The 12,905-nt window shown below is 36.1% G+C and overlaps 2 protein-coding genes across 3 annotated transcripts; both read left to right on the top strand.

Annotated features, from left to right (window-relative positions):
• The first annotated feature begins 1,217 nt into the window (after positions 1-1,217).
• LOC110721340 (exocyst complex component EXO70A1-like) lies at positions 1,218-4,955 on the top strand. The gene is made up of 10 exons (XM_021900477.1): positions 1,218-1,445; positions 1,994-2,199; positions 2,301-2,516; positions 2,952-3,090; positions 3,178-3,390; positions 3,546-3,751; positions 3,835-4,032; positions 4,112-4,211; positions 4,342-4,589; positions 4,702-4,955. Exons 1-10 carry the CDS (start codon positions 1,239-1,241, stop codon positions 4,817-4,819), a joined length of 1,851 nt encoding a protein of 616 aa, XP_021756169.1. The 5' UTR covers positions 1,218-1,238; the 3' UTR covers positions 4,820-4,955.
• Positions 4,956-6,760: 1,805 nt separating this feature from the next.
• On the top strand, positions 6,761-12,484 carry LOC110721556 (heterogeneous nuclear ribonucleoprotein Q-like). Of its 2 annotated transcripts, none has more exons than XM_021900732.1 (11): positions 6,761-7,205; positions 8,621-9,234; positions 9,317-9,406; positions 9,520-9,759; positions 10,334-10,555; positions 10,646-10,904; positions 10,984-11,300; positions 11,394-11,509; positions 11,589-11,692; positions 11,765-11,853; positions 11,938-12,484. In XM_021900732.1, the coding sequence occupies exons 1-11, from the start codon at positions 6,986-6,988 to the stop codon at positions 12,028-12,030; spliced, it is 2,364 nt and encodes a 787-aa protein (XP_021756424.1). In that variant the 5' UTR covers positions 6,761-6,985; the 3' UTR covers positions 12,031-12,484. The 2 variants fall into 2 exon arrangements, with proteins under 2 accessions (XP_021756424.1, XP_021756425.1); XM_021900733.1 differs by having other exon boundaries at positions 6,763-7,205; positions 11,780-11,853.
• The last annotated feature ends 421 nt before the right edge of the window (positions 12,485-12,905 follow it).

Raw genomic sequence — 12,905 nt, 5'->3', positions numbered from 1 at the left:
CCGAAACGTGCGGCGCGCTCTAGCCTTTTGGCGGCAAGAACGCTAGCCTTGAGCGGAAGAGGGGCTTGTGAGCACAAAGCAACACAAGCGGGCAATAAAATCTCAGGAGCACTCACGTCTATCTGGGCGACGGAGTGCGGGTGGTCGGGGCTTGTGACGGCTGATACTTCAAAGCGGGCACAAGCGGGTCCGAACCACAAGTCCTTAGCGCATCAAGTTGGGTTGGAGGGGAGCTAATATGCAAGTAAGACACAATATCTATAAAGGTCTAACAACAAACAAGCATAAAAGCAAGGCAACACTTGGTAGAAGGCTTCAAGATTTCATTAATCATTCGCCCTCTAAAGAGCTTTAAATGACATACAAGGAGAATCCCTAGTGAACACTGATCTGACAGTAACACAATAATGGGACCTCAAGCTAAGAAAACATAACCTAAACTCTAGGAAAGCACTTAAATGGAATCTAATACATCAAAAGGAGTTGGATTCTAACACCTTGCCTGCTTCCATCTCTTCTAGAACACTATTATTTACTGCTACTATTTCTTTAGATGAATTCTCCATGAAAAAACGATAAATCTTCTCGAAAAAAACGAGAAGAAACCTTCACTCAAAGGAAAACCTAGAAACCCTAGAAAAACCCTCCCAAGAGACGTGCTCTAGAGAGAACTTGCAGATGAAACGGTGAGACTTTCTAGCGAGAAGGGAAAAAAGATTAACAATTTTTTTCGGATATATAATATGAAATTAAATATTAATTAGTCAATTCAATGAATGGTTTAGATTTAAACTAAAAGAATACAAGGTTATGATAAAAAAGAAGAAAAAAAAACATTGTAATGACTACAAAAATTGTGTAGCCATCGCAAAATTGTCCCTCATTAATATACTCGAATATATTATTGTAGCCATTTGAAAATTTTCCCAACTATTTATCATTTTTGTTTATATTTTAGTCTGATCTCGACAAAACTATTAACTTGCTCGAGTTCTAATGAAATTATGAATTTGACAAACCTGCTCAATTATCACCCCCTTAATTCAGGCAATTGAAAGAGTTAAAAGGAAATTAAAAAAAAAAAAAAAAAAAGTAGAAGAAAAATTGTTTCCTAGTTTACCGGCCACCTCTCAAAACCAACAAACATAAATTTTTGGGAACAAAACAAAATTTCAAGGGAAAAAATGGGGGCACCATTGCCAATGTCAAAAGAAACATTAGAAGAAAGGGTGAAATTCATGAAAGAATCTCTTTCAAAAAGCCAAACAATTACAGATAACATGGTTTCTATTTTGGGTTCTTTCGATCATCGCTTATCTTCCCTCGAAACTGCTATGCGCCCTACTCAGATTCGAACACATTCCATTCGAAGGGCGCATGAAAATATTGACAAGACTTTGAATGCTACTGAGTTAGTCGTGGCTCAATTTGATCTCGCTCGCAAGGTTCTTTTCTTTCCTATCCAAATAGTTTATAATTGATTTTTTGATTATCTAACACGAGTACTTGAGGTGAAATGAATGTAACTTGAGAATGAATTTGAGAAACAATATGTTTGATATCTACGAGATTGCATTTCATAGCCATTATAAAATTTAATCTATGATCAATTGTTGTGGTCATACATTGTTTAGGCTATTATTCAAAGTAGGCATCACAACATTGTTAAAATGCACCCTTGTCTCTTAATGCCGTTGGTAATAACTTAAACGAGTATTATTTTTTCTATCTACACCATTTTTGATGTCTTCTTTAAAGTAATCGTAGGAGTGTAGGTCTTTAACTATAAACTTAAACTTTTGGTTAATTTGTTCTCTGACATGGTATCAAGAGCCATATGTGAGATGCGTGATATTATACAAAATGTACAATACCATGCACAATAATCAAGGGTGTAAGTCGTGTAACAAAGAGGTTTAATTTTGTTACATTTTAGAAGTATACATAGAGATGTAGCTCTTTATAATCACTTAATTTTTCCTGGAAAATGCAGGCTGAGGCGAAAATATTAAGAGGACCTCATGAAGATTTGGAAAGTTACCTTGAAGCAATTGATCAGTTGAAAACAGTCCTTATTTTTTTCAGTAGCAACAAAAGTTTCAAGAGTAATGATGATGCTCTTAACCGCGTTAACAACTTACTTTCTAAGGCCATTTCTAAACTAGAAGACGAGTTTAAGCAAATTCTAATGTCTAACAGGTTTGTTATCATTCAAAAATATTCGACTTTGATGCAAATTTTTGGTTTTGAGAACTTGTAATTTTCCAATAGTGATCAATGGTTATGTATCCTTGTTTCAGCAAGCCTGTAGAACCAGATTGTCTTTTCGACTGCCTTCCAAGCTCATTACGGCCCAACTCAACATCAGCTTCTGGTGAACAGAGTAATAAAAGCACGGGAAATGCAGGTTATAAGTCTCTTGATCTTATTCCACCTCGAGTTTTGCCACTGCTCCGTGAGTTGGCCAATCAAATGATTCAAGCAGGCTACCAACAACAAATTCTCAGCATTTATCGGTATGCACATTGTTTTTTCCATGACTTCATTGCAATTTGCATGCTACTTAAATTAAAGCTATTCGTACACAATATTAACTTGTTCTCCCCTCGTAACATAAGTAGTAGGTATCATGTTATTACATTATCTAGAATTGTGGAGTTTGATTACCATTTTTGAGTTGTTTCATTTAGTTGAGATATCGATATATATTGATGTTAGAGGAGTTGTAATATGTTTTCTACCTAGCAAAACAGAAAAAAAATCAGAAAGATATATGATATAGTGACTTAGATCTCTCTTGTGAGGATATATATAAATGACTCGAATTGACTGCTTTTATTAGTTTAGTACATGGGAAATTTGATAGATTAACTGCTAATAATTTAGTATATGGTATAAGATTTGTGGTCATTAGTACTAATTAATGTCTTTAATCCTATATGAATATCTAGGGAAACACGTTCATCTGTAATGGAAATAACATTCAGAAAACTCGGGGTGGAGAGACTTACCAAAGAAGATGTACAAAAGATGCAGTGGGAGGCTTTGGAGGCAAAGATTGGGAATTGGATACATGTCATGCGAATAGCTGTAAGAAATCGATTTTGTATTTCAAGTCTTAACACAATCCTAATGTTCTGTGATGGGATTAATTACAATCATTATGAATCAATGCAGGTTAAATTGTTGTTTTCTGGGGAGAAGAAAGTTTGTGATGAGATATTTAAAGCTATCGAATCTATCAGAATATTATGCTTTGCTGAAGTGACTTCAGGATGTGTGTCCTCGCTCCTTAGTTTTGGTGATGCAATTGCTAGAAGTAAGAGGTCACCCGAAAAATTATTTGTTTTGTTGGACATGTATGAGATAATGAGAGAACTTCAGCCTGAGGTAAGAAGAATCAACCTTGATTTCTTTGATTTTATTTATAAGTAGTAGTGTTATTTTTCTTTTAAATTCACTAGATTTCCTCTGCTTTTGCCATTTGAATTATCTGTTAGGATTTGGCACTAAGTACATTTTTGGTTCTGTTGTTGTATGTATAGATAGAAACTATTTTTGAGGGCAAGCCTTGTATTGAAATGAGGGAATCCGCAACAAGCTTGACAAAACGTCTGGCACAGACAGCCCATGAGACATTTGGCGATTTTGAAGATGCAGTCGAGAAGGATGCCACAAAAACAACTGTGATGGATGGAACAGTGCATCCACTGACTAGCTATGTGATTAACTATGTCAAGTTTTTGTTCGAGTAAGCCAAGTGTAATTCGAATGTAATCTTGTAATTTCTCTTATGAATGGTTATTCATGCTGTGATCATATCCTGGCTCACAGTTATCGGTCCACTCTGAAGCAACTTTTCCAGGAAGTCAGTGGGGATAATACAGGAGCGCAGTTAGCTGCAATCACAACTCGAATAATGCAAGCACTCCAGACTAACCTGGATGGCAAATCCAAGCAGTATAAAGATACTGCTTTGACTCAGCTATTTCTTATGAACAACATTCATTACATTGTTAGATCAGTTAGGAGGTTTGTTACATCTTACACATCTTTATCTTAATAACTTTTTCTTATCACTCGTACTCATTCTCCTTTCCTTTTTCTGTAGGTCTGAAGCAAAAGACCTACTAGGAGATGATTGGGTTCAACGACATCGTAGGATTGTCCAACAACATGCTAATCAATACAAGAGGATTTCCTGGTCTAAAGTATTGCTCTACTAACATACTATTGTGTTTTTTATGATCAACTACTACTTGTTACAAATAACGTGGGTGACACATAAGAGCGAAGTGCAGTAGCCTTAAACAGAAATTTACATATCTGTTGTTTTTGTAGATCCTTCAATTTCTCTCAGTCCAACCAGCAGGTTCCGCTAGTGGTGGTGGTAGTACGCCTGATGCCACACCGACACTTTCAAGGTCTATGGTAAAGGAGAGATTCAAGAACTTCAACATTCAATTCGAGGAGCTTCATCAAAGACAATCTCAATGGACAGTTCCTGACAGCGAGTTGCGCGAGTCTCTGAGATTGGCTATAGCAGAGGTCTTATTGCCTGCTTATCGAAATTTTTTCAAACGCTATGGGTTAGTGATCATAACGAACCCCTTAAATTCTATATAAGCTAGATTCTTATGTTAACATATACTTGTATAAACTTAGTTATATTATATGAATATGGGAATTATGTGGTTGTAGGCCTATGATAGAAAGTGGAAAAAACCCTCAAAAGTATATCAGATTCAGTGCAGAAGATCTTGATCGTATGCTAAACGAGTTTTTCGAGGGCAAGAACTGGGGTGAACAAAAACGATAGGTGCTTATTACAACTGAATTGACTAGCTTTGTATATTGTATTATCGAACAACATAAATCTAACATTATGGTGAGACTTATAGAACATATTTCTCGATTTAACATAATTGTTAAACTATATGAAGGTTGGCACATTTGGAAAAAAAGTGTGATTAATGTCTGAATATTGTGCTCATTTTTCATTTTGATTCTTGTTATCCAAGAACGCTGATAAATTATTTATAACATTCAAGAATTCATAATAGCTAATTAATATAGGCATCAAATTAAGATACATCGATGTCATTCAGTATCATATATTGAAATTGAATATTAAGGATCGATTAAACAATTAATGATTCAGTGATGGTATTTCGATTTTATTTTATTTTTTTATTTTATAATTACTAGGTGTTTTTAATGCAATTAAGTCAATATGTTTAGCATAATGAAGTGAATATTAACACTAGATTAAATTTTAACCCACTGCCCTATGAATGATGATGACTAAACTTGTTAATAGGTGGTTTAGGCCGAGTCAATCAAGTTACGAACAAAATAGCATGCATGTTGATCACGAACACTAAAAATTAATGAAAGATACCAATTGACTGTAGGTGTACTGGTGATTGGGGCTATACTTGGTAGGCCAGGGAGGGCCGCGGTTCGATCCCCTACAGCAACAATTGGGAGGGGACTAGAACTTAACCACCTAGAACTGAGCCTGAATTCGGATTAGCCCAAAGGGTGAAACGGATGGAACACCAAAAAAAAAAATAATAATTAATGAAAGATAAGGAAGGTACTCTAAGGCAGGACTTGCAAGAGACACAAATGTGAGTACATGTCAATACGACTAAATTAAACTCTTAAATGAACCTGATCCACACTAATTTATTGTAGACCACTAATATTAGAGACACTATGGTTATTTTTTAATAAAAAAAAAGGTCACTATATTAAAATAAAGGTTATTATGTTGAAAAAAAGTCATTGTGATATTATAAAGACTATAAGAGGTTATTTTTATTTTTTTTAATAAAGGTTACTATGTTAAAATTAGGGTCACTATGTTTAACATAATGTTATAAGGTTACTAAGTTAAAAATTAGGGTCACTATGTTCCATATAACGTCACTTGCTTGTAGTGTTGGAAATAGGAATTTTACGTTTCAATTATTTCCTAGATTATAATGATTTTTTTTACATTTTTCCTCACACATTCACAACATAACGTAAGTATTCCTATGTTCGACATTGACTTAATGCCTTAAGATCTGATATATGTGACATCTAAATCTTTGATTTTCAATAATAACCATGTAAAATCACTAAACGTAACAATCTTTCATAAACGGAGGAAGTAACAACTATACACGAAAATTCCACAAACATTCACTTTTCCAAATCTGCGTATTCAATTCTCTTTTATTCGCTCACCTTAGCAATCTTTATCCCCGGTCTAAATTTTCATATTTTCTCTTCCTCTAGCTTATTACATCGTACTTTCAATGGTGAAAACCTTTTTCTCCTTCCTCCCTATCCTTTTTTTTACTTTCCTCTTATCTATCCTCACATTTTGATCCTTATTTTCACTTTCTCTAAAGATTTTCATGTAATGAAACAAACAAAAGAAAACTAATTTGCAATTACGGCCGAATATACTTTCTCCATGAAAAATCATTTTTCTTAGAAACCATTTTACGTTAAACCAAACAGAGCCTTAACTTAAAACTCTCTTAATTAAACAAACTAACGTTTTTTCTATCAACCTTATTAATAATCCCTAAAGGTTCACGGTACAACCTGTTGTAAAATAAAAATTGCCTGACAGATCACAAGTCACAAGTACTGAAGTACCTAGTGAGATCATGTATTTTCATAGAGTCAAAGGATTCCACAAACACAAAAATTGCAAAAATTAAAAAGAAAAAAAAAAAAAAAAGGCAAAGACTTGGTAAGAGTATTTACTAAGTACTTGTACATGTCCACGTCATGCGGTGGAAAATTTCTAATAAAAGTAAACGAACCCAAAATTAGGGTTCTTCTTTCCTAATTTTAAACCCCTCCTTTTCTCTCTCTATTTATCTCGATTTCTTGCTTCTTTTTTTTCTCTCTCTTAATTTTTCATTCAATTTCCTGATTTTCCCCAAAATCTGGAAAGAAAAATCATCGAAAATTGAAGAACATGCCCCCAAGAACGAAGAAAGCGGCGGCTACTCCGGGGAAGAAGACGACAAGAACTTCCCGAACTCCGGCGAAGTCCGATGATGTTAAAAACGAGGTTCTTAGGGTTGAAATTAACGACGATAACGTTAAAGTTTCTGAACAAAATTATAGTATTGATAGCTCAACGGATCTGAATGTTGAGCCTTTATCTGAGTCTAATGGATCCTTTCTTTTGACAAGTAAGTATTTTTTTAAATTATTATTTCTGCAATTGATTTAATTATTAGTTAATTGTATTTTGTTAGGATAATATTGATTTTATTGGAAGAATAGTTGATTTGGGTTATATTTTTGATAGGAAAGAGGAATTGGAATTGTGGGTGATTTGTTGTTTGTTAATTTATGAATTAATTTCATATTAATGATGTATTAGTGCTCTTAGGTGAAATTAATTGTTGGTATGTTTGAAGGTTTTATGAAAAAAGATAAAAGGAGGTTTCTTTGCTGAATGAATTTTATCTGAAGGGAAGAAAAGATTCGTTTTTTTTTTTTTTTTTTTTTTGCATGTTATGTTTTTTGATTTGTTGGGTATACAGTTTAGGTTAATTTGTTCATCAGATGCTTAATTAGCTTGGTTGGTTTAGTCGCGGGGGTGAAATTTTGGGCATTAATGAATGAATTGTTGTAAGATTAGGTATAAGTTTCTCTATCCTTGAAGTTGGTCCATCCCTGTCGAAGTTTTATGAGCAAGAAAGAACTTATTTCTTAGGTGACATTCATGTGATTCCACCTTATTCTCTACGGAGATGGGGAGGACTTTAAATATTGGAATTTGGATAATTTCGTAGCGAGTTTTCACATGAAGTGTATAAGAAAGGCTTGTTAAAAGAGTGATTTTTTTACATTGTGTTCTCTCACATTAACCTGGCATGACATCTCTTGGTCGAAGAACAATCTATATTTCCGGTTATGAAAGATTTTAAACCATGGAAATCTAATATACGCATGACCAACGGAAGTCTTGTGATTGCTGTTTCAGCTGTTTTTGACGGTTCAAGCCCTTTTCAATGTTTGGAAAACAGTCATTTATGTGGAGTGCCCATTTAAGACTTCAATATTGGGGATAAGGGCTTTTGAAGGGACAAGTGTTCTTCATAACATTGTATTTATCTTGCTATGTTTTATCTCCTGTTTGTTTATATGCACAAGTTTCAAACTCCACCATATCTCTAAACACTTTTATAGAGTGTGCTTACACCAAGGTCTGTTATAAATTGCCAATGGTATGCAAAGGTTAACATTAGTGAGAAATGGATTACAAATCTGTTTCCTTTCTATGAAGATTAATGCATTTGGTACAATTAAGAATTGCCCAAATATCTATTACAAGGATACAATAAAGTAATGGAAGTGGCTTTATTTTTTTTCCGGATATGACAGACAATTATGCTCCAATGCTCTTTTGGACACGTTTACTTTTAACCTGAGTTAACTTTATTGAATAACCATATCAATTATGTTTTTGATGTTGGATTTTGGAGGCTTAGTGGGTATTTTATCTGTGCATCCAACACTTTAGAACTCTTATTACTCCCAATGGTGAATTCACCATGTTAACTGGCTGGATTTCTGTCAACCTCTCTTTCTATGGCAGAAGAAGATGAGGTTAAAGAGGATGAATATGAAAAAGATGAACGGTTGGACCTTGAGGATAACGAACCAGAATATGAACCAGAAGAGTATGGTGATGGATATGATGAGAAAGAAGTTGACCAGGAAGATTTCCAGGAGGAAGAGGACGAAGTTGTGGAGGAAGTTGAGGAAGGTGACCTAGTTGAAGAGGAGGAAGAGGAAGAGGAGGGAGACATGGCTGAGGAGGATATGGAAGAAGTTCCAGAGGAACTGGAGGCTGAAGAAGACGATGAGCATACTGATGCTGGTGAGGGCCATGGCCATGAGCTTGAGCATAAGCATGAGATTGACCATGGCCATGAGCATGCTGAACTGTTTGATGCTGCAGAAGAACGTGAACACCATGAACTTGTCAAAGAGAGGCGTAAACGTAAAGAATTTGAAGTGTTTGTTGGTGGTTTAGACAAAGATGCTACTGAGGAGGATTTGAAGGAAGTTTTTAGTGTTGTTGGCGAGGTTACTGAAGTCAGGCTCATGATGAACCCTCAGACCAAAAAGAACAAGGGCTTTGCATTCTTACGCTTTGCTACAGTTGAGCAAGCAAAGCGAGCTGTCTTGGAGCTTAAAAATCCTGTGGTACTTGTTTTGATCTTGTCATAGATTGAGTGACTGCAAAGCACAGATTATGTTGAGTTTATTCTAACACCAAAAATTCCAGGTGAATGGGAAGCAATGTGGTGTCACACCAAGTCAGGACAGCGATACCCTTTTTTTGGGTAACATATGCAAAACATGGACAAAGGAAAAAGTAAGTAGACTGTGGTGTTGCTGTCTTCATCAGGCTTCGCGTTTATTTTGTTATTGGTTATGTAGAGTTGCATTATTCTCTTCTGATTGGCCTATATTAATTTGTTCTTCCAGTTAAAAGAGAAATTGAAACTTTATGGAATAGAAAATATCGAGGACCTGACGTTAGTGGAAGATAGTAACAATGAAGGAAAAAATAGAGGTTTTGCCTTTTTGGAGTTCTCCTCCCGTTCCGAGGCCATGGATGCTTTTAAACGTCTTCAGAAAAGGGATGTTTTACTTGGAGTTGAGAGGCCTGCAAAAGTTTCTTTTGCAGATTCTTTCATTGATCCTGGAGATGAAATTATGGCCCAGGTAATTAGCTCAAGCATCTTTCTAATTTCTTGGATGATAATGGAGTGATATTCATCTTGCAAGTTGTCAAACACCTATTAGGAAGGGTAGTTTGTGAGTACCCGGCCAATTATAGCAGAATACAATCTCTCTTTATTCCTTTTTTTTTTTTTTTCTCCAATATATTGAATTATTGGCTATGCTTATACCTGCCTTTTTTTTTTTTTTTAATTATCAATTATTCTTTATTATATTTCATTGTGTTCTATTCATATTTATATCTGTAGATTTAATCATCTAAACTTTTTTTTAAACTTAAATTTTATAACATGTGGTCTTTACTTACAGCTTTGGATATGATATTTGTTTCTTTGATTTCTTGTAATTTTTCTTTTTTGTTATGCTTATCCACACCTTTGTAAGAATGTAGCAATGGTTGGGGTTGCTGGCTGAGGTATATATTTAATGTGGGATTATCTTTGAGGTTCCAGGAATCCAGGCTTCACATCTGTTAGGCTCTTGTTGTGCATTGCTCAAATTCTTGGAGTATTGATTTCTTTTAACTGTGGATGATATTTGGTTGAAACTGTTTTAGGTCAAAACTGTGTTTATTGATGGTCTTCCTGCCTCATGGGATGAGGATCGTGTCCGTATCCTACTTAAGAGTTTTGGGGAAATTGAAAAGGTTGAACTTGCTCGTAATATGCCATCTGCGAGAAGAAAGGATTTTGGCTTTGTTTCGTTTGACTCTCATGATGCAGCAGTAACATGTGCTAAAAGCATTAATAATGTAGAATTGGGTGAAGGAGATCACAAGGTTATTATTGGTTTATAAGCTTAATTATGTGTTTTTACCTAGGCATGGGAGATAATTCATATGGCTTCACCTGATTTTATTCTTCCACAGGCTAAAGTAAGAGCCAGATTGTCCAGGCCATTGCAGCGGGGTAAAGGTAAAAACCATCCCCGCTCTGATCATAAGGGTGGCCGTGTGGCTGGGCGGCGTCCCAGAGCTCCATGGAACCGTCCATTACCACGTCCCCTTCCTCCTCGTGTAAGGGGACTTGCTAGCCGGGCTCCCATTGCTGTTGGTCGTGGCTTGAAGAGGCCTGCTAGAGCCAGGCCATTGCCACCTCCACCGAGGCCATATGATAGAAGAGCTCCTGGTATTCATTCTGATCTTTGCTGGTCACTTTCGATGGCAGTAAACTGTATAACTGTCATCTGACCCACTGTTGTGTGCAGCTCCTCCACCACCCAAGAGTAGCTTGAAGAGAGATTATATCAGGAGGGAAGAGCTCCCTCCAAGGAGCAGGGCTGTGGCAGAATATGGGTCTAGGTTGCCACCAGAAAGGCGTCCAACTTATAGGGACGAGTATGCTGCCCGTTCACCTGTCTATGCTGATGTGCATAGGAGCAGTGCATCACGCTCTGCAACTAGGAGACCTTATCCAGAGGATAGTTATGCCCCAAGATATGAAAGACCACCTCCAAGTTATCGTGAAGGGCGTCCACGTGACTATGACTCTGTTTCTGGTTCTAAACGCCCTTATAGTGCTATGGTTAGTTGCGGAGCCTCCTTTGTTTCAATTTGTACCTTCTCATTTTGTTATTCAACATAATGGTTTTACTAAATTCTGATGTTGATTTCCAAGGATGATGTCCCTTCACGATACACTGATCCTGGTCATAGTATTCGCCATTCAAGGGCACGTGTGGACTATGACATCCCTTCAGGAAGCTCTCAGTATGCAGATACATATGGTGACAGGTCAGTGTTAATTTCAGGACTAAAATATATTTGGCCATGTATTTTTCTTTCTGCTACTAAAATTATCTCATGCTTCTAGAATGGGGAGATCCACTGCGGGATATAGTGGCAGCAGCAGAAGTTCAATCTCTGCTCAGGATTCTCATGGCATTTACAGTAGTCGTCAAGGAATGAGCTATAATGGTACACCCTTGTAATTAAATAATATTTAGTAACTTGAACGTTTTATGTCACTGTAAGTCTTTTTTTTGATAGTTTCTTGTACAATAGGTTCATATGGTGGCAATGATGGTGGTATGTATTCATCAAGCTATGGAAGTGAATATCCTTCTCGTGGATCCGATGTATGTTTCTGCCCCTGCTTTGTTGAAATTCAGTTCAGTTTCTGAAATTGGGTAGGCATTTACTCAATTTTGTTGATCTTTCAGGTTGGTGGCAGTTCTTACTCATCGCTGTATTCTGGCCGTGGTGTGAGTGGTAGTGGTTACATGGGAGGTGGAAGTTCTGGATCATATTACTGAGTTGATTGGTTTTAGTACTGTGAGGCAGCAAAGACACCTTAAAATTCTCATCTTTGCTGAAGCATCATGCATTAGTATTGCTGCTTCAACAGTTACAATTTTCTTTTTACCTCTATGTTTATATGAAGGCGGCCAGTAAGGTGATGTGGGGTTATGCTCTACTAGTGTATTTCATTTGCAATAGTTACAGTTGTCCTATTTAAGGCCGAGTGATGATAAGATCTTGTATTGTTAGTTTAGCATAGCACTTTAGGTAGGTTTAGAGGCAAGAAATTCTGTTTCAAAATTTTCCTGCAAGGAAGCTTGTGTTTTGATGTAGTTACAAGGCAAGAAATGATTTATACATTAGCATTAATGTTATCCTCTTTCCTAAACAATCTGTTGTAAAGAGTTGTTCTCAGGCCTATACACAAACCCTCAGGGAGGAGATAGATGTAGCCACCAGTTGGCTTGGCAAGATCAAAGTTTAAATTTTTTGTGACTGCAAAAAGGTTGAGTAATTATGGGGAGACATTGAGCATATTTGGTTAGTGTATTTTTTGGATTGGAAACGGATTCGATTAAACCGATATCGTTATTGAGTGTTAGGTTAGAAGGCTTGGTTACCTCTCATTTGTTATCTCTCAAAAACAATTACCATTACCTAAGGGAGTAAAGTTTAACTAATTTCTTCTCATGGTTAAACCAAACAAATGAAAAGGTAATAGTTAAATGATTCCTTTTCCCCCTCTTATTTGTTTCCTTTCCATACTGTTTCCATTATTTGAACCAAACGCCCCCTAAAAAGACTAATCACCAATTACAAAGTTTAACAATTGAGAGTGAGTGATGACTCAAGTGGTTAGAGCTTCCTTTACGGTTTCAGGAAAAGAAAA

This window comes from Chenopodium quinoa, unplaced genomic scaffold (genome assembly GCF_001683475.1).
Source record: "Chenopodium quinoa cultivar QQ74 unplaced genomic scaffold, ASM168347v1, whole genome shotgun sequence".
Lineage (NCBI taxonomy): Eukaryota > Viridiplantae > Streptophyta > Magnoliopsida > Caryophyllales > Amaranthaceae > Chenopodium > Chenopodium quinoa.
The sequence above is the reverse complement of the archived record's forward strand: the minus strand, read 5'-3'. Positions and strand labels throughout refer to the sequence as shown.